At 34.9% G+C, this 21,662-nt stretch overlaps 1 protein-coding gene and 1 long non-coding RNA gene across 2 annotated transcripts in view; one reads left to right on the forward strand and one right to left on the reverse strand.

Moving 5' to 3' along the window:
• The window catches only part of GPM6A (glycoprotein M6A), a 115,604-nt gene that overhangs the window by 15,302 nt on the left and 78,640 nt on the right, over window positions 1–21,662 (reverse strand). Inside the window, exon 3 of the mRNA XM_005483816.4 lies at window positions 10,026–10,182. Coding sequence (XP_005483873.1) covers window positions 10,026–10,182 — 157 coding nt within the window. The remainder of the gene's footprint in view (window positions 1–10,025; window positions 10,183–21,662) is intronic.
• LOC113458839 (uncharacterized) lies at window positions 12,803–16,949 on the forward strand. Its single transcript, XR_003379479.2, has 3 exons — window positions 12,803–12,880; window positions 13,469–13,560; window positions 15,514–16,949. It is a non-coding gene; the product is annotated as an uncharacterized LOC113458839 (long non-coding RNA).

The raw sequence follows: 21,662 nt of genomic DNA on the forward strand, positions 1-21,662 counted from the left end.
CCTTTAGCATCCTAGCTATTGTGTTTATAGTGAGAATTACTTTCTCTGATCAGTTTGATTTTCACTCTAAGAAGCCAAACACAAACTCAAAACAAACTAGAAGTGGTAGTGAAATTCATTTACTAAATAATGAAGATGAAAGATCACTAATTTAAACTCAGCTCACATTTGCAAAGAATAGCAGAAATGAATAATTATTTGAACAAAGAAATTTTTAACCTTTTTAGTGTTTTGGGGTTTTTTGTATCATCACTGTGGCTGGGAAAATGCTCTTGCCTGATTTTGTAAGCTTTTCATTGCCTGTAATGGCTTTTCTGAGTTATAAATTATCAAAGCAGGTGAATAATCAACCTTCAGGAATGATTTTTTTAAGTCAAAACAGGCCAATATCAGGAAGCAGTTATTTCAGAGCATATTCTGAAATTGTTTGTGTAGAGTACAACTTCCCTGGTGGTCATAGCTGGTTGAGATCTTTTTTCCACTGAAAACATTACTCAAATCCTATTTTAATAAGATCAAGATTTCAGTTACTGGTTGGTTTAGGTTTTTTTCCTCCTTCTTTCCTAATTTATGGGTACTTGTCACAAGAAAAGCACATTCATTAAATTTCAAACACTCTTCTTGTTTTAGTTTTGTTATAAATAATTTAGTACCCTGAAGAAACATTTGTATGATGGCTCAATGACCCTAGGGATAGAGACAGTGAAATCTTATCTAAAAGGTACAGTTTCTAAAAACAGAAATGGAAAGAAAAGGAAGCAAATTAAACCTCATTTGTGTCATTTTATGAGGACACTACTGCTTACAACAAGAAAAATAATACGGAAATATAGCCACAAATTAAGTGCTCAAATAAAACTTAACTCCAGAAAGCTCATGTTGCCATGTAATTTTATCTTTGTTCCACACCACTCAGTACTTACTTTTACACTTTCTCTCAATCTCATCATATATTTATTTTATACGAACTCCCTGATGTGAGCTCTCAACTCAGAGAGTTGCAAAAAGATGTGCACCTTGCTGTGTTTGCATCACATTGAGATTTATTATCCTGTGACACACACACACAGAAAATGTTTACTTTCAGCTACATGAACTAAGAGGTTCCTTCCAAACCTCTTCACAGCTTCAGAAAGTCCCATAAACAGCTTTTGCCAGAGATCATGTACATCCATCCTGCTCAAAGCATATCATGCTTCATTATGAAATCCTGGCAGTGCTGGACAGCACCCAGAATAAGCCCAGGGTGAGCCTGGCTGTCTCTTATGGGAATACTGGGAAGCAGCTGGCCTCTGCAGTGCAGGGCAGTCCAGGTTTTGGGTGCATTTTCTGTGTTGGAATTTTTGGCTACACAGAAGCATGAACAGAAAGATCTTTTCAATTTCTTCCTGAATTGTCCTGTCTCTCAAGCATCTCATTCACTTTAAATTGTCCATATATTTGATTTCAATAATAATAAAAGCTTATTTAGTTTTAGCACTTTGCCCAGACTCAAATTCATAATTAACCTTTGCCTTTCAGACCTTTGGCTTCATCTTGTTCGTTTTACCCAGAAAAAATTCCTTTGAGTTATTATTACTGTCTCTTTACCCTGAACACATTCTTCATAAATGCATTTGCATACTCTGTTTAAATTATTTATTGCAGCTGACACATATTTTTTCAAATGCTGAAATTTGTCTTGATGCAGTTGTACTGGGAGAGTACTGATAGAGTGCACGGTTCTCTCTCCAGATGACAAGTCAGATTTAAAGCACTACACGTTCCCACTTCAGGCCTGTTGTTTATTTGCATTCAATTTTCTATTATGCAGGGTTTTGACTACACCTTACATCAACAGTCCAGACTCAATAAGGGCTCTTTATCAATAATTTTTTGTGACAGAGCAGTTTAATGATCAGATATGTGTTCCTGTTCATCACCTGCATAATTATCCACAGGAATTTAGTTCTTCTTTTCAGAAGTTCAGATTTAATCCAGCAGATTTTTGCAAATTTTTTTCATTTTTAAAAAAGACTCTCTCCATAAACACTTTCATCTCTTCCCAAAGGATTTTTTTTTTGTGACAGCATTTTACATGTATAATTCCTCACATGCAAATATGAGAGTTAGTATAAACTTGCTGAGTTCCTCTGGAAAACATTTTAACAATGCAGAAGCTCAAAGAGCCTCAGCTGCTTATTTTAAAATGTTGTCTAGAAGCAAAAATGCTATTATTTATTAAAATGTAAATAAATGACAAAATGAAAAAAAATAGCAGATGTCTTTAGACATAAACTTGTTTAAGAATGACTGTTGAGTAGCTCACAAGGAAATGGTTTCTAATATTTTCTTTTCTGTACTAACTGGCATCTCCAAATTCTAGAAAGGACTGTTGTTCTGACATTATCACTGTAAACCATAGAAAATACACACATGCAAAGTCTTTTCTGTAACATCACTTCCATTGCTAACACTCACTTATTGGACATTTATAATTGCCTCTACAAGACATGCTCATCCTCTCTCTCTCTCTCTAACATGTTATCCTCCCAGGCACAGCTCCAAAAGTCTTGTTGAAACATGGATAGATTTCATGGTGTGCCATTACTGTCATGTGGTTGATATTCCTTGGCTTGCATTCAAGTCAACTGTTTCAAGAGGGGGGAAAAAAAAAAGCCAATATTGGTCCAAATTTCTCTCCATAGAGGGACAGACTTCTCAGGTTTGCCTGATTGAAATTCATTCATTTACTGAATAATACCTGATGAGAATTTCCTTGGATTATTAAAATATGTTAACGTAAAAATATAAAATCACAGAAAATTGAAATTATATTTTGGAACCATTTTGTTTGGCTTTTTAAGACATTTTTCTTCTACAGATAGTTTAGATGGAAGAAAAACTGATTTTGTCAAAATTAGGATCAATTCTCACTATTGCTTTCTGCTTTCCATCTGCACATACATTTTTCCAAATATGTATTTCAAGGATAAAATATTCCATGCATTATTTCTATTGCTTTGGAAACCATTTGGATGTATGTAAAAACTGGCTTACTTTCTGATTTATGATGTTGTTTTGTTGGTAGCAGTGCAGGAGGAGATTTCCAGAGTCATGTCAGAAATTATTCTCTAAGAAATTGATTCACTTTTTCAAATATTGTTTATTAAACAAAATGATAAAATATCGGTTTGAAGAAGAAAACTTTTCATTGATGCAAGACAAAGTTTTACCTTAAGATGATATAATTTTTCTCTATAGTACTTCCTTAGAAACCAAATATTGTAATTTATTTTTTATTTCTTAATTTTCTGTAGAATGTTGATGGGTTTGCAGCCTTGTGTTGCCTAAAGTTATCATTAGTTGTTTTATATCCTTCAGGCAAGACTATAATTTTTGTAGTCTGACAGGTTTCTGAAGCCCTGTAGAAAGCATTGTATCTTTAGCACTCCTTGACAAAAGCAGAATTTCCTATGCAATTTTTTTTGCAATCTTTCAAACAGGAAATTTTTTTTTTTTTCAAAATGCATATGCTCATATTTTCACATTCACAAAGTTAGCCTTCTCCTCTTGTTTTTCTTACTGGTGGTACATTTCTAATGCTAGGAAGTACTGCCTGGGAATATAGTTAAGATATTTGCTTTGTATTTAAATGGGATTGAAGAGAAATAATTTGGTTTCAAAAATGGCTTTTTGAAATATGGATTAGTAGCTTTTAAAATATGGATATCTTCATTAAATAACCTTTTTCATGTGCTCTCCTCCCTATGTTCATAACTACTCAATTTGAAGACATTAAGTACAAAAACCAATCAGTTCAATCATTACCTTTTTCCTGACCATGTAGGCTGGTCCTAGTAGTAAATTTACAAGGTTATGCTACCAAACAGCTGATAATTTTTTTATAAACCGTACTGTAATGGTTTTCAGTGACGACAAATTTCCTATACAAATATGAAGACGTAACACTCAGCTGGGAAATGACCAAAAAATACAGATTGTTTACATTTTTCGCATTTCCAAAATTTGCAATGCAACATTTTTTTAGGAAATTTCCATGGTTTGTGGTTGGACACAAAGCAGTGAAGCTCAAACTAGTAAGCAGAAATAATAGTTATAAGTCTAAACAAATGTGTCACTCAAGGTTAATACTTGGCTGTAAAAAAAAGTACTTTGTTTCCTGATAAATTCTTAATGGGCTTTGAGATGCTTGTGTGAAAATGAAGGGGTAGGGACCTTCCTTGCTTGATTCCTGTCTTGACAAGCATTCAAAATCAATAACACAGTCTTTTAAGACTTTATTGTGACCTTAAATAAATTTAAAAGTTTCCCTCCTTCCTATGCAATGACCAAAGATATTTACAAAGCTAATTATGAATTCATGAGACATCAACAGGAAGATGGAGTTCATAAGAAGAACAAAGATATATGGTTTCTGTGAATTTTCTGTCACCATAAAAATAATGAATTTGTGATAATTCTACTGATATTCAAAGGCTTAAATATCTATAAAAAGAGTAACATGTCTAGATGCAGTTAATAAGTTTCCCAAGTGAGAGCAAGAATCAGGGAAAACTGTCATCATCTGATGGAACATTCAAGTTAAAGCTGAGATGGATTATCTGAACATAAGGGAAATAAACTATCATCTTCAGCATTTTGTGATGATCCATAAAATAAAGTTAAAGCCAATGGAGAAACTGCTCCCAAAGTCAAGCATACTTTGGAAATGCATGACAGCAGTTTATTAACAAAAGATACTTACTGACTGAGCTTACATGCCAAGAAAAAAAATTGTCATCCATGTGCAAGACATAAAGCACAATGTGAAGTGAAAACACCCAGTTTATCACCACCAACAGCAGTGCTGTCAGCAAGCAGCAAGACCAAGAGAGGACGAGAAGGTACTGGGAGGGCACATTGCAATGTCTGGCACACCCCTCTATTAAAGGATGTAATGAATACCACAGTCAACGAAAGGGCTGCATATACAACACATGGGAAGTTATGGGAGAAAAAGAATATCAAGTGAAAGTATGATTTTATATGTGCAATATTCCTGAGTGAGAAAATCTGGAACTATATTATAAAGAAAAACAGAAAGGCTTCAACAGATTACAGAAAAAAGACAGAAAAAAATAGATTCAGCACATAGGTATACATAACAAAATTTCTGAGCTCATTACAAAATATTTCTAAAAGTATAACAAATAGTGAAAAAAACCCAACTTTCTTCTTTCTTTTCAAGACCCCATATGTATACTAACAATGCAGCTGGGAGAGAGTGACATAATGATGACTCCCTTAACCATTCAACTGAGCTTTGAACTGCTGCTAGGGCTTGTTCTTCCTGTTTCAAGATCAAGAGCAGAAAACTGCAAGGAACACAGTTCTGTAAAGAAATTTCAATACTGGTTCAGTATCCAGGGATAAGATGAATTCTAACAACCTATAAAATTGCTAATATATGTTCTTTCATCTACTAACTCCAGCAGTGTTTAGACAGCAAATGTTATTCAGCTAAATTCCAGCTAAAGGGGCCAGGCAGGATACATCCAACTAAATGTATATAATTGATTGAGGAGCTTAATATAAAAGACATAACTTAAAAGACTTGAGGGTTACTTTTTTTTTTTTTTTGCAGAAAATAGGACAGTCACAAAAAAATCAATTCACCTGATAAAGTTTGCCTAAGCTGCCCTCTCATTTAACTACTGAAGGAGCATAGGCCTTTTTCTTGACAACCTTAATTAGGTGGGATATATCTGTGCCATAATATAATCCCTCTGAAGTTAACTACTCCATTAGCTTCTGGGTAACTTGTGGATGAGAAAAAATCATGTTTCTGGTTTTGAGTTGAGCAATCTGAAAGGTCAGAGCAGTATGAATCTCACCTCCCCCATTTCCCATATCACAGTGTGAAACTGCATGCAGCATACACAACTAATCATGTATGAGGACATGAGATTTTTACATACTTTCCCTAGTTAAAATTGTTTTAAAGGAATCTGGACCCATAAGGATATCTGCTGTCTTGGAGGGAAGGTCCTTTATTTCTCACAAATATGGTATGAAGTATACTGCATTCCTCAGATGGAGAATTTAATAAGAAGCAAGACCTCCCTGTCTGTCAGATCAGCAGTTTTACCCCAGAATACCCAGACATGGTATCTAATTTTCAGAAATGAGAGCTTCATTTCTAACATTCAGAAATAATACATCTGTTCTGGGTGGGAAAGCCAGCTGAGCCTGCACTGAACTCTCTTCCTCCTGTTATACAAAGAATCAAATGTCAATACGACGCAGTTTCCCTGCCTCTAGAATAACTGGTCTGGTAAGGAAAAGATGCAGTGATGAGCTCACAGATGGTTTTTCAAAACATTTGTGCAGCTTCCACAGCTCTTTTGCAAAATAAAATCTGGAAATATTTTAGGAAGTTCATGTTTGAGTTTTAGTTTAGGCACTCAAGAAGCATGTGTAAAATAGCCCATAGGTAATCAGATATCCAGAATTATTTTCAAAGGCAGAAAAATCCTTGCCAGTAATTAAATGAAATACTCCTAAAACTAAAGACACAGAAGGTATATGTAAGTGCATTTTGGAATATAAAACATCTCTCTAGAGCCATAACATCGTTCTTTTGAAAAGCAAGGTACAAAGAAATAGAAATACAACTACCACAATTAAGTCTTCTTATATTTTTTTCTGATGAAATAAAACAAAAACCAAATCTCCTTTTCCATTTTATAGCATTACGTGAGGGGGAAAGTGTCATTGTATTTCTATTGACTCTGTGAACAGATACTCTAAAACAAGGTGTAAATGGCCAAGGGAGTTGAATATAATAGGAAGGGTATTAAATTGCAAACATGAAAACAGTGTTACAGTTGGCATCAGGCGTGTCTCCCATTCTTTACTAATCATGCTGCAGCACAGTTATATATGAATGTTTATTTAATACTCTAAAAGCATGTTCAGGCATGGAAAAATGAAGCCTAGAAGGAAAGGTATCCCTCCTCGAATATGACTGGCGTTGTTTTACTGCTTTTGTTTTACTTTTCACAGTAAATTGAGTCTGCAAACAGTGCCAGTGAGAGCCTTCACTGTCACTTTCACAAGGCCTCTCTCAGATGTGAGAGGCTCTACTGCATGGCAGCACTGACATGACTTGGATGTTAGCCTCTGAAGGCTCATATCAGCTGATAAGTCAACTATACATTCACTGGAAAGGTTGGGCTGAGCTATTTTTTTTCCATTACTTCAGGCAAAAAAAATTTCTTTTGCCAATTCAGAGCTAGAAAGTGAGCTATTTGCAGCTAAGGAGGGAGGTCAGGAAGAGCACATGAAAAGATCCTTCAGATGTTGGCTATCAGTGTTCTCAAAAGTTTGCTTTTCAAAAATATTTCTTAAGAAAGAGAAAAAGGTGTTATTTTTTTGTATATTTCTATATATAGAAATATACCTTATTTACACAAAGTTAAAATAAATTTTTCTTTCTTGAAATTTTTTATTGATTTTTTCCTATGTTTTCATAATAGGTTTAGTCAGAGACATAAGAAATTCGGTCCTGCAAAAATATTAATGACAAACAACTGATGACAATGGTAAAGCTGAAGGACTTCATTTTCAGACTTTAAATGAAATGTTAAATGTTAAACTTCTATTTAGAAAGACATCAACAAATCTGATGTGAAATCATAGTCACAACTGGAGTTTTTACAAAGGTGTTTTTGATGTGGAGCCATTTTTATAATTTTAATTTTTCAAAACAACAAATATCCTGTGTGTAAATTTCTGGTAGCATTAAGGCACTGTTAAAAGAAACCAACTGTTTAATCTTTGACAGTTTAGATTTTTAATATCTACAAACTTACTAGCTCAAAACTGTATACAAGAAGCATTCTTGCAACTTGTAGTATCTGCCAACCCTTTTCAATAGCATTATCTCATTTTGGCAACTGTACAGAACAAAATTTATTGCAGCACTATTTTAGCAATTGAACAATCTGGACTTGACACACAATACTGATTTGGTTTCATTTTCCTCTCCACTATTCTTTTTGTTGTTCTAAGGTCTTATTTCTTGATAACATTGTATGTGTTATGGAACTGAATAAATTCTAAACACATCTGTCTTGGATTGAAATATTTTTTCATTCCAAATACATGTTTTTTTTAAACCTAAGATGTTATTTTTTCCTTAAGAATTTTAAGTATGAGACAATGAAAATCAACCTAGCAAAGAGGATATCAAGTTTTAATTGACATATACTCTCTAGAGTACAGACATTAAAGCCAGAATAATAATCCAAAATAACTCCAGGCATTTGTATAGCAATCTTACTGACACAGCATCAAAATGAGACGAGCAATCAAACAGCAGGTTTGGGTTTTTTCACTTGGAAAAAGAAAAAACTGATTTCAAGAACGAGGACAATAAGGTATTTACTCAAACTAATTGATGAGTTGCTGTAATTGTGGTCATAAAGACTATACAGCCTGAACCTTAGCTGCACCATGTACATCAACCCAGGGCTTCTCAAAGTAAAACACAAACATTGCAAATTACTGATGAGGAAAGCAAAGTGTTGAAGGAAATAATTTCATGAATAACAAGTAATAACAGTGATCTTAACCATGGAATAGCTGCTTAACCATTCATTTTTTCGAGACACATACTATAGAATTACAGCTATCAAAACTGAGAGAGGATGTAGCACTGCTCTGCTGCAGTACTGAGGACAGGCATTCATAGAAGCTGTGAAGAAAAAGTGTTCTGAAAATCTTGCCACTCTATACGGAATTGGAACTAACTCAGTAGGCCCTCAGTGAATACAGATTAGAGACTTCTTTCCAGAAGATGAAGGCTGTGTTGGCATAAGCAATGACTGCTCTTAATTTAAAATGTTCTCAGTCTTTTTTTATATATTTATTTAAAGGTTTTAAAGCAATCTTAGTCAAAGTGTTAAAATCATAGAATGATGACAAGAACAAAAGAAAAGGAGACAAAACCTCAGGATTATTGTGGAGCAGATTACATTTACACAGAGATGACATACAGACTGCATTCTCCAATTTACACAAGGCAGGTCATCTGTGTCCAGTTTAACCTTAAATCTCAGGGTATCCAAAGTATTCGTTTTGATAGTTTTGTGTGCTTGGAAGTAACTATTGCTTATATTCGTTACAGACTGTATTGCACTGAATTAAATGTTGACACTTACAGTGGGAAACCCAACCCTGCCTAAAATTTATAGGTTATTTATCATTAATATAGCATAAAAATAAGTGTACTCTAATACCCAGATCCATTTGGCTGTACTTATTTATTTAGTATTCATCACAAAATATGAGGTTTTCATGCAGACTGTGTTTTCAGAAATATCCAACTCCAACAGCTACCAAGCACATAGGCTTTTTAGCTTAGACATAGAGCAGTCAAATAAAAAAACCAAAACCAATAAGTCACTTACCTGACACTGAACAGAAATTTTGAAATAATCCCATTTGAAACAGTCATCAATTTTAGTATGATAAAGTTCGATTTAAGTCCTAGTACAAATCAAAAATTTTTGATTCCAAATTTTCCAGGGTTATAAGTGAATGGTCTCTCCAAACCAGAGATTAACACAGGAGTAAATAATGGCCTGTTTGCCATTTAGAACCTGATGACAGGTCTCGGCTTGTTCCAAAGAGGAACAGGCAAGATTTCTAAAATAACTGAAAATATTAGTAAGGGAAATATTTCATTCCCAGTAGAGCTGGAGACCTTACAGTTTTAGTCCTGCTCAGTACAGCTTATGTTGCTGAGGTAACAAGCTTTCTCACTCAGATGGTAAAATTCATTGCTCCTCAGTAGCAAGAATTACTTAGCATTTAACCAGTACAGAGAATATTTTTAACACTGTTCTCCTTTTAAACACCGAACTGAGGTATCACAAAATATTAAAGAAAAACAAAACAAAAAAAATAAACATCACAAGGCACTAAAAATATATACAGAGCATATTGAATTTGTCACAAAAGCTTTTTTAGCCACTTACCCAGGCACTCACACATCTGCCACAAGTGGTGATTTTGAAATCTCCATAGAGATCCTTGATGGCACCAGTTGTAAAGAATCCCTCCACCATCAGCAGAATGCCATATACAAAGAATGCAGCTGCTACACCATATATCACGTACTTGAAGATGTCAATCCTGTGTGGGAACAGCAAAAATTAATTATCTGCATAAATATTTAAAGCTGACTCTGAAATTTCAGGGTGAGATAATCAGACCCCCTGAGCCTCAAACTGGAATGACTGACTGGAAGTCTAAGTGCTGATGTGCCATAATGACAGGTGAAGCTGAGGACAGGAATGAACTTTGAAATAAAATAATGTTGATATAAGAAACACTGGGCCATTGAATCTAATTAAATGTAAAAAATGGATCTGTTTAGGTAAGACAGCAAAAATTATCACATCGATTTAAAAGTCAGTTACTTTCCAGTTTTTTTTGCCTCTAAATGAAGTGGTAAAGAAAAAAAAGAAAAGGAAAAAAAAAACCTGACACATCTCCTAAGTCATACATTCTATCCAGCACTTAGGTTATAGAAGACATTTAGTTACACTCTTCAATAAAACTTTCTGCACATACAAGTCTGCAATGTCAGTCTGTGCTGCATTGTTATTCTCCCACTTATTCTCCAGTGGACAAAGTGTTTGACACAGAATAACAAAGTCATCAAGAGAGATCCCTTACTTCAAACCAGAAACATATTATTCCAGAAGTAACAAGGTCAGATCATCTGGAATTCTTCTATAATGAGGCTTTAAAATATAAAAGGCACACAGCTGGAGCAGTGGAGGGGTAGCCTGCAGTGTGACATGCAGGGTCCCAGAAGGCTCAATTCACTACAGAGAAGATTACCTGGGCTGTGCGGGTGTTCTGCCCAGCACTGCCTGTAAGTTCAACCTTGGCTCAAGGAGACTGTGCCTCCTAAATGTGCTCTCATGACCAGCATTTGGGACAAGATTTTTTATGATAGCACCGCTCTGCTCATTTGTCTAAACTTGTAAACATTCCTACCAGCCATAGCCTTAGATGAGCAGGTTTCAAAGTTTTCTACTTGAACTTCTCTAAAAAAACTGACCACAGTAAATTTTCAGTTTGTTGATGTGAAAGGGAAGGAGCTGTGCAACTCCTTATAAAATTGCTATATTCAGATTTAAGATGTTACTAAATTCCAATCATATTCTCCAGGTCAAGGTAGTAACACCTCCTAACAGAGGAAGACATTAGGATCTGCCAGATGAATTTTGACATGCCATTACCCACACTGGATGTTTTCTCAAGACAATGATTTATATTTTTATTGTTATGAAAGGAAATATTTAATGATAATAATTCCTTAGGAGCACACTTTCCATCATCACTCAAAAAGACAACTCATAATACACATTTTACATGTATAATACAATTAAAAAAGCTCAAAAACCTGTTAAAATATCTTTGAGCTTGAATGGTTTTCAAAAGATTCAAAGTCAGGTTCAGGTCTACATTAAAAAATGCAATCAAAATGCAGTTAAACTTCTGACATAATTGGGGATGGGAGAAGTTCTGGAAATGCTTCAGGAAATGAGACAGGTTATGTTTTTCCCTAATATTCTAATACCAAAACACTTCCAGCTTTTTTTTTTAACTATGCTTTTTGTTTCGTACTCAAATGAAAACTAGAATGAGTCAATTTCTGTATGAAATAGACACTTGAACAATTCAAAAGGGTGAAAAAAAATTAACACTGTTGAAGGTATGAGATGATGCAGATGAAATTTATTTTGATATATATAATTCTGATTACATTGCAAAAATCTAATTTCCTTGATTTGATAGTAATTCAGCCATTACAAAATTTTTTTAACAACAAAACTGTGATTTAAGTCTATCTTGCCAATAGTGATTTTAAAAAAAGGTTACAAAACAAATACCAACTTTGTGGTTATTCCATAAAAACTCTTCCATTTCCTATATTATATACTTTAAACAATTGTGACCTTTACCAGTGGTTGAAGTCTGGGAGTTCTGCCAGCAGCAGCTCCCCTCAGACCTCAATGTGCTCAGTTACAAGCTCTCATTGCCCTAAAGAGATTAGGACTTTTGAGAAGTCCAGAGACTATTTCAGTCCTTACAACAGCCCTTTAAACCATCTGTGCTGAGTCTCCCACTGAGCTGCTTGTGTCAAAAAGTGTGCTAAGAGATCTCTGCTTTTTCCTCAGCCTTATGTGCATCTACAGGAATAACTTTCACTTAAGCTTTCCTTTCACAAAAGGAAAAAGTATATATATCCCAACAGTAGCCAAATATAGAAATCTATTTCCTTCTCATCCACTCGTTACAGAGAGGTCATAAAATCTCTATTCATCAGACTATATGGGATGAAATAGCCAGGCTTATTCCAAGGGAAAAAGACCCCCTGTAAAGCAAAAAGTAAAAAGATAAATGAAAATGATGAGACAATCACTCAGCTACCCCTTTAAAAGACAGAGAGAATTGTATTGCAGTGTAGCTACATTCAGTGTCTGCTGTATTTAAAGAAAATATATTACAACTACTTCATATATATATATATAGTTTTGAAGACAGCATTGCTAGTAAGTTATTCTGCAGCATTTAATACAGTTCACATAAACTTTTACTTTCTCATTAAGTTATAATAGGTAAAAGATAGACCTTATAAAATGGAGATTGTCTTTCTTTAAAAAAAATGTGATTCCTTGTGGATGAACTCACGGAGATTAATTGCCATCTGTGCCTCAGCAGATTCTCAAATGCTGCAGACAGAGCATGAGAGCAACCAGGGAGGTAGAAGGGAATGGCAGAAGGGGAGATGAACGTGAGCCAATGGGCAGGATGGGTAAGGACAAAGAAAAAGAACAAGAAGGCTTACACTTGTGTTAGCTGAAATGGAAGGAGAGATGTGGGTAATGAGCAAAAGAAGGAGATAAAACGATAAAGATAAAATTTTGTTTTTCTGACAGGATTGAAAAAATATACACCATTTTACAAAAAAAAAAAAAATATTGGAAAATATACATTATTATTAAAACTACTCTGACCTAGGCTGCTAAGTAGAATAAACTGAATTATTACCTAAACTTAAAATAATTGTGAAAAGCATCTTGAAGTTAGTAAAAGATTTAAAAAAAAAAAAAAAAAGAATAATCTAAGCCATATATTTGTCTTAATCTGGTAGATTCTCTGTGGATTCTGGATCTGACCTTCCTCACAACATCATGTTCAGCAATGTTAAAAATATTATTGTTTTTAAATTGCAATTTAAATCAAACTGATCCTTCAATTTTTAGTTCTCTCTCTGCTGCCGGGTGATTAATTCTTCCATATTAACCAGACTAGCCTAATTCATTAGTCTGAATCTGGATTCTATCCAACAAGAAGCATATTCAAATTATCTCTAGAGAAAACACTTTCTTTTTTCTGGCAGGAGTTATTCAGGGAAGCCATCAGTGCTACCTTCTCAATGAACAGGTTGGAACTGAAAACCGAGTAGACAATCCCAGCAGAGACAAGTCAGAGGTGAGTGAAAATATTCTTAGTGAGTCAGAAAAATGTTGCAGATTTCCTACTGTTTATTTTCATGATGTTTTGGCAAATTTACTTATTAAAAATTATAATAAATCAGCAAGAAATAAAATAATTTTTAAACAAACTTGGCTATGTTCAGCAGGTTTTTGTGAAAAGCGTCTTAATATAGTTTTGGAACTATATTAAGTTCCAAGTATCTACATACTTGCTAGGGATGTATTTTTTTTTAATTTTGTTAATATAGGAATGTAGTACAGACATTTAGTTGTAATTAACAGCTAAAATTCACAATAATTTGCCCTGTAACACGATTATTTTGCTGCCCAGAAAACCATTATATTCTAAAAAAATATGTGTGCACTTCAGGCTAAACAAGTGATAAAATTCTAATAGTCCTAAGGTTTTCATTTGCCTACCCAGCAGAATACCAGATATTAGTGTGGGACTAGTTTTCCCGAATTTATAATTCTGTCTCATGTTTCTATTCCAGAATGTATAACATAACTTCTCCAATATATACAACAATATTAAGATATTACAGATGTTAAGCAGAACATGATTGCCAGTGAATTGTACCTATACTTTCTGAATACAAGTAGTTTCAGGCAATTACATCTATTTCCAACCTCAAACACAATAAGAAAAATAATATACCAGAGCAATCAAAGTACTGAAATGTTAATAAGATTACCAAAGTACAGTATCTAATGAAGAACTTCCCTTTTTTTTACTTTTTCAGCCTGCATAGAAAATTTAGAAGGATGAGAAATACCTTTACATGTCACCATTGGGGTAGAAGGGCTTCTCCTGTTTTGGGGGATTATTTGGTTTTTTTAAAAATTTGTTTTCTCTTTCAATTACGGGGAATTTTGAATACTTGATGTTTACATCTAGAACACACAAAAACCTCTGTTACTCTGTAAACCAGCAGAAATGCTGGCCTCCATGCTGATCCTCTTGTCCCCTAAGGTGTGATGCCAAGAGGGTGTTAAGACACTGAGATAGCAGCCTCCCCCCTTACACTGTCTCGAGCATGTAGAAATAGCTTTGCAATTGTGTTCTTAGAAGGCAGACAAGATATAAGGGGATGTTTGCAAGCAAAAAGGTCTGGTTAGGCTCTTCAGAAACCAAGCCCCCTGGAACTTTTGAAAAGATGTGCTCAGGCTCTCCTGCGAACCAGCTGGGAACAATTTCTTGGTGTCAGTTCATGATACTATTCACTTAGACAGATTGAGCAAAGAAGAAGATAGCTTCTTCTTTGAAGAAAGAGAAATTGTTAGGAAAAGGAGGAGACAAGCAAAGACAAACTTCTAAAAGAAAACAAATAGGGAGAAAGAAGAATTTATTAATAGTCCTGTACTACATGCAAAGTAAGACAAAAACCCCTAAGTAAAAGACCAATGAGGTAAAAGACACTGAAATATTCTCACTGTGAAAGGAAAAAAATGAAAATACTAAAAAAATTTCAGCAGAAGTCCATGAGGAGTTTTTATAGACTAGGTTAATAAGAAGTCTAACTTCTAAATTTCAGGTGGAAAGAAAATAAAACTGGAGTATAGAATGCTTAGCTAAAGTTCATCAGGAAATGACAAGAGAAAGGATTAACAGTAAAGAAAGGATAAGACCAAAAAAGACCAAAAATTAATTTTCATTAAAGTAGAATCAAAATACAATAGAAATATTGAATAATATTGGATATAGAATAGAAAGAAAACAGACTTTGATTAGACATTTCTGGAAGAAATTTTGTGTGTAATCGTAGAAAACATTTGCTCAAAACTAAAGCCAGATTGTAGTATTATATAAAGACGACATCATCCTACTACAATATGCAAGTTACATTCATATTCTGCAAGGGCCAGATTTTCTTGTTCTGCTCTGAAACAAAACTGATGTGACATAAGTACCCACTGGTTCTAATTTGTGACGTACAACTCTCTACAGCCATGCAGAACGGAGCCCTAGATCATCATCCTCTACAAGTTTGTTGCTTCCTTCCTAGGAATGGAATGGTTGAGTACAGATTTCTTGCAGAACATCTAAAAAGCCATCAAACTAATGGAAGAAGAGCAAAAGCTGCGCAAACCACATCTCTGTTCTGTGATTCCTGTAACTTTCTTGAAATAGAAGATCCTGCATAAGAATTTTAGTAACATGAAACTTTGACTCCAAAACACTGAATTTTTACTACGACCGATGGACAAGGCTTCTCCTCAACATTGTTTGAGGTTATTTTGTAACCTAATTTTGTTCTGTCTAAAACTACTTTCTTAGAAACCTTTTTAGAGATGCTAATTACAGAAGAGATCGAAGCCTCCTTTGTCTGAAGAAGGCAAAAGCCCCACTGGAACTGGTGCAGAGTAATGAGCTGACTTCTGGTGGAATTACATGATGGTTGTTGTACACTGTGGATAATGAATTTCCAGGCAATCTTCTGTAGCAGGAAAGTGTAAAAAATGTTGCAAAATCATATTGGCAGGATTTGTGAGTGTTTCATTAGTACAACTACAAACTTGGTGACATGCAAAGTACATACTGACAGTGTAAGACTGACAGCTTGTTACTGTATGTCTAGATTGGGATCACAATAGTGAATTTACCCTTTTCAGATATCCTGTGGAACACAGAGCTTGTTTTACATGGTGCATAAAGCATATTTAGCAATATGGATATTACATATAAAGATACGCTTTCCATTTTATCTGTTTATAATGTGAACTAAGACTAAAGAGAAATAAAGGTGGCTTAAAAAGAAAAAGATATTCCTGTGGAGATGAACCACCTATTGAGAAAGGGAAAATCACAAGACATTAAGTTATTATAGCTAATCTAAGATTCCAGTCAACCAGGAAGGAGAGCTACTTAACACAGTACTAAATAATACAGATGTCTGCTGAAAAGTAGGAGACTCTATTTGCACAGAAGAAGACCAATAAATTCTTTATGTAAGATCACTCTGCTGGTATTCACATGCACTCCTATGAATTTTCCAGATTATTCCACTGGTATTCTCATGGGGTGAATTTCTGTATTCAATTTCATAAAGTGAGGACTGTCTTTGCAAGTAATTGCCAAATCCTAAATTTTACTTACATAAGTTCTCGTTGGTATTGCCTTTAACAGAATAAAGAAGACTGGACTACATAATATAGTTGAGTAGGTGGTAAATGTGACTTTTCAGTGCTGTATAATCTTGTAAAGGTCATGTTCTCAGGTGCTGTAATATTTTTTTTGTGGGATTTGATGCATCTGCCAATGACACCAGATCTAAAATTCTATGTTCTGGATCTAATATTTAATATGCTGTGTTTGTCCAGTCCTGCTATTTATATGTGACTCAATTATTCCAATGAAATAAAAACTGTTCTCCTTAAATAACCTGAATCTTCAATAACATTGTGCTCTCTCTGGTGGTTCCTGCCAAATTATAATTCCCAAAGAAGATACGTGGGTCAAGGTTGGATATTCCATGCAGAGAAAACTACATTCTTCTACACAATCTCAGTTGGTGTTTCCAAACATGCTATTCCAAACAGGCCTGCCTATGTAAGCAATTATTTGATACAGAGCCTTATATGTTTTGCTTTCCATAAAGCAAATAGTATTTAAAACATAATGTATGTTCAAAGTTAAAGAACGCTTTTGTAAGAGATCAAAAATGTATAGGGAAAACCAGATTACTGCTACTGTGTATTAAGTTGATGCCTTAAACAGAATTATCACACAGTCTAATGCAAATGTTTGTAAATATCAAATTTAATATTAGCTGTCCTTTACTACAGGACGTATTGTAACAACTTCACAGCATTCCACTAGTATAGGTGTAGAAAGATTGATGAAAACAGCAATATTTTAGTGCTACCAGCATTTAACTTGTGACAGCAGCAAAGTCAACCAAAAAAAAAAAAAAAAGAGAGCAAATCATAACATTTATCTACCTCTCAAAACATTGGTTTTATCCCTAAGAGGGGAGATATAAAAGATTCTACACCTTTTTTCTTTGTTTTACTCAAAAGAAAACAGTTGTACATGCATATGTATATTACAAGGCAATAATATCTGATAAACCCTGACAATACTCTAACAGAAAAGTCACCATCAAGCATCAAACTTGGCCACAGCAGTAGCTGAAACACAGGTTTCACACCCTGAAAAGAAGGAAATTTTTAGACCTAGGAAGGTGGCACCAATACAGTGTCTATGCAACTTCCTGTAGAGAACACAGTGACAACAGAATTACAGATTGCAATTTCATTTCGTTTACTATTTGGTTTCACACTTTTAAAGGAAGCGAATTTACAACAACATGAATTGGCTTTGACAGTAGTAAGAAAATGGGTTTAAAACGCTACTATCAGGGAGATTGCTTCATTTTCCACTCTAGGAGCATGATTCCCTTGTTCCGTGGCCTATATATCACAAACATGTGACAGATGGCACTAACTGGCTTTGCGCACTAAAGAGAAAAGGATGCTGTTGGGAAATACACAAAACATACCTTGTGCTGCTGATTTTCTAAAATCTTCTTTTGGAATTTGTTCCAAACACCAGAAAAATATAAAATCCAGCTCATGTGATACATGCTTGATAAGCATACGTCTCTTTCTGCTGACTTTGTAATGTTCTCAAAATCAGTGATTAAGTACGAAAATCAAGTTATACCTGGTGCTTTGCAGATAGTGTTCACTACATTTTATGAAGTTATTAGGAGAACGACTGAAAACCACATTCACCTCAAGCAGATGGCTCAGTTTTAGTGAAACCTACAGAGCTGATAAACTGACAAAGTCAGCAACATAAACCATTCACCTCTTGCAGTTAAATATTATAAAAGCAGTTTTCAGAATAATTTAAAGCATCATATGTATTTTTTTAGGCTTCCTTTGGATCACAAGGAAGTAAAATAGCTTCTCTGCAGCCACTGAAAGAATCCACATCCCAAAAAAAGGCCTATAATTTCTGCAAATTCCCAAACAAGCACTCCTTCACTTGGTGGGGGAGTGGGTGGAGGGAAACAGCTACCATTAGAACAGTGATACAGTTGATAGTGAAAAAGTCTGGAACTGGAGGGAATGAAGCATCCCAGAAGTCATTCAGAAAGCAATATAATTACAGGTTAGTCTCAATGAAAACGGCACACATTGATAATTCCAAATGTCTTTATAGCCATCCAATTCATAGAAGTTTATGGATTTAAAAATTACTGTCTAAAGAAAGATTCAGCTGTGTGATTTTTGGGGACATATTCTCTCCATAAGGAATACCTGTCTATACAGCATTTGTTCTCGTTAATTTGAACATATTTGATTTATATTACCTTTCAAGTCTTTAGAGTAACTGTTTTACCTTTCACCCCTGAAGGAACTAAAATCAGACCTTAATCCACTGCTTTGAGACAAAATCCTTTTAAAAAAAATATTGACTTTTTGTAGAAATTTTTGGGTTTTGCATCTTATTACAGGTTGAATTTTGGGTTGTATTTTTCCCCTAAAAACAAGCAAGTGAAAAAGCACTCTCTCTACCCGTCATCTCTCTAGGTTGCCTCCATAACTTTGGAATTATTGACCATGATCATTCTGTATTGTAACTTGGAAAGAAAATCATAAATTTTAGAAAATTGATGTAACTGATTGGCATTTATAGAATTTAAATGGCAGCTACAAAACTTGCTTATAGCTTTTAAATTACAAATATTTACTCCTTGTCAATATTTCCACAGCAGATGCGATATGCAGCTGTTATAGACTCCTTGAATTCAAGACAGCAATCCAGGGAGCTGGAATGAGGGACCAGTCTGCAGGACCAGCACTCAGATCACCTCTTTTATTCCACAGAGCTGTTGCTCTTGGCTGAATCCCCAAGGGCTGAACTCTCTAAGCAAACTTTGCTGCCTATTGCAAGTTCTTCATTAATTAATCTTTCCCAAGTGTCAGGGTATGGTGTGGAGTGTGGGCAGCCCAGAGCAGCCCCAACCCCATGGCTAGGAGAGTCTGAGGTGAGGGTCTGAACCCCTCTGGCTTCACTGAAATGGGTCCTGGACCATGGGAAGGGTGAGGGGAGGCTCTAGGAGGGGCCAGGCAGGGACAGTCAGGCTGTTGATGCCCTCAGGGACATTGATAAGGGCGTTTCTGAATGGCATTGTTAGATCTAGGTACTTTGGCTTTTATTTTAGGCATTTAGAGAGTGTTTCAGATTTAGTTTATGCCCTCATCATGCCCTACTTTCTCTACAAGGGTCTGCTTCTTCTAAATTATAGCCAGTGGCTGCATTGACAGAGATAAAAGATACAGGGTGGCTTGTGAGTTGTGCCATTTGCACTCAGAACACAATGCAAAAAGTTAAAACTGCCTTTGTCTCTTGCCACCCACATAAAAAGCTCTCAGATTGGGATTGATTTTTTATGCTGGATGACATTTAAAATCCAGCATACTAATAAAAGTATAGACAGAAGCCATAAGCATGATTAAGCAGAATCTAACACACTTCACTCCACTGCAGCATCTGCCTGGCACATTTATCACAGAAGGACAGACTCCAGGCCAGCCTGAGACACTTCACAGCACTACAAGCACTAAGAGCCCAAATGTGTTAAATAAACTAAAAAGTACAATTGAGTAGGGCACACTGCTAGATTTTTTTAAGTTCTTATAATTTTTAATCATAAAAATAAAAAAAATAGGTTTTACTTCCATTTCAATATGTATTGTTTTAAGGATGTAGGCACTACAGCGTTTATTTCTACTTACATATTCTTCTTTCTGGTTTTTGGTCTTTCAAAAGTATGATTACTATAGGGCTTTTGTACTGCCAACAGTTAACCACTACTTGTGATGAAATATCAAGGATTTATTCTCCCTGCAAAATTATTTTAAAAGCAGTGTAATATCTCATTAAAAAGGTAGAAAATTAACATGTGCAAATTTCTTTGTAAGTCACACAGTTTACCCAGTTCAAAGAAATTGTTTATCTGCTTTTAATCAATATATTTCCTCCTCCTACCTTTAAGACATAAGTTTAGATATACCTTTCACTACTGGATAAAATCAAATTTCATTTTACAATAGGTCTACCAAAGAAAGAACTGTGTTTAATATCACTTAAGGTAAACAAAGAAACAAACAGATCCAAAAGGTAATTGCTAAGAAAAACAAATGGCAGGGGGAAAAATTACAAGTCCTTAATCTTTTATGGTGAATTACATGCATTTGGACTATATTCCCTGACTGATACTTTCACTTTAGCATGTGACAGAGAGAAGCTGAAAAACGTGCTATGAAGAGAAAGCATTGATTTGTGGCTGTTCTGCTCTAATAGCTTCCAAGGGACTAATAAAATAAGTTAGAGCCTAATAAAATGACTGATCTTTCATTCAGGATAACAATGTACCTTAGCCAACAAGTCAAGCCAGACTCATCATTCTAAATGACAATACAAAAAGGCAAAGCAGAAGATACATCTTCCCCTTAACTCAACATATTATTATACAAGGACATAAAAATTCCTTGATCCAAAGAAGAAATCTTTATTTGGTGTAGCACTGACACACTTATTTTGTTCATGCTCCCTTCTGGCTACTAATCCCACAGTGAGTACACCTAAAATTTGCAGAGGAGCTTAGGAAAGGATGTTGATAACATAACCCAAGAGAGGGTAAAATTTCAGATTCCATTTCTAGCTCTTGTACAAACGGTGGCACCCAGTCAGATCAAATATACATATATCTTGTTCATTTTTGTACATCAAACAATGAATATAAAGAAAGAGTAAGAGCAGGCAAGTCAACAGGATAACCTCCAACACTAGTCCAGCCTTTGTGAATTCCTGAGATGGATAAGTCTGTAGGTATTAGAAACCATCAACGGATTTGTTTTTCACAACTATCCAGTCTTCTCTTGAAGCCATAAAAACTTCTGGCATCCATAATATGCAAATAGGTTTACAGTTTTGCTATGAAAAAAATTAAGAGCTTCCACCTGCTGAATCTGGTGCCTACTGCTTCTCTCTGATACCTCAAACTTTCTGTATTGGAATAGAAAGACAATCCAATCTTGCCTGTCTTGTTCATAATACTGTGAATTTATAGACCACTCATG

This window comes from Zonotrichia albicollis, chromosome 5 (assembly GCF_047830755.1).
Source record: "Zonotrichia albicollis isolate bZonAlb1 chromosome 5, bZonAlb1.hap1, whole genome shotgun sequence".
Taxonomy (NCBI): domain Eukaryota; kingdom Metazoa; phylum Chordata; class Aves; order Passeriformes; family Passerellidae; genus Zonotrichia; species Zonotrichia albicollis.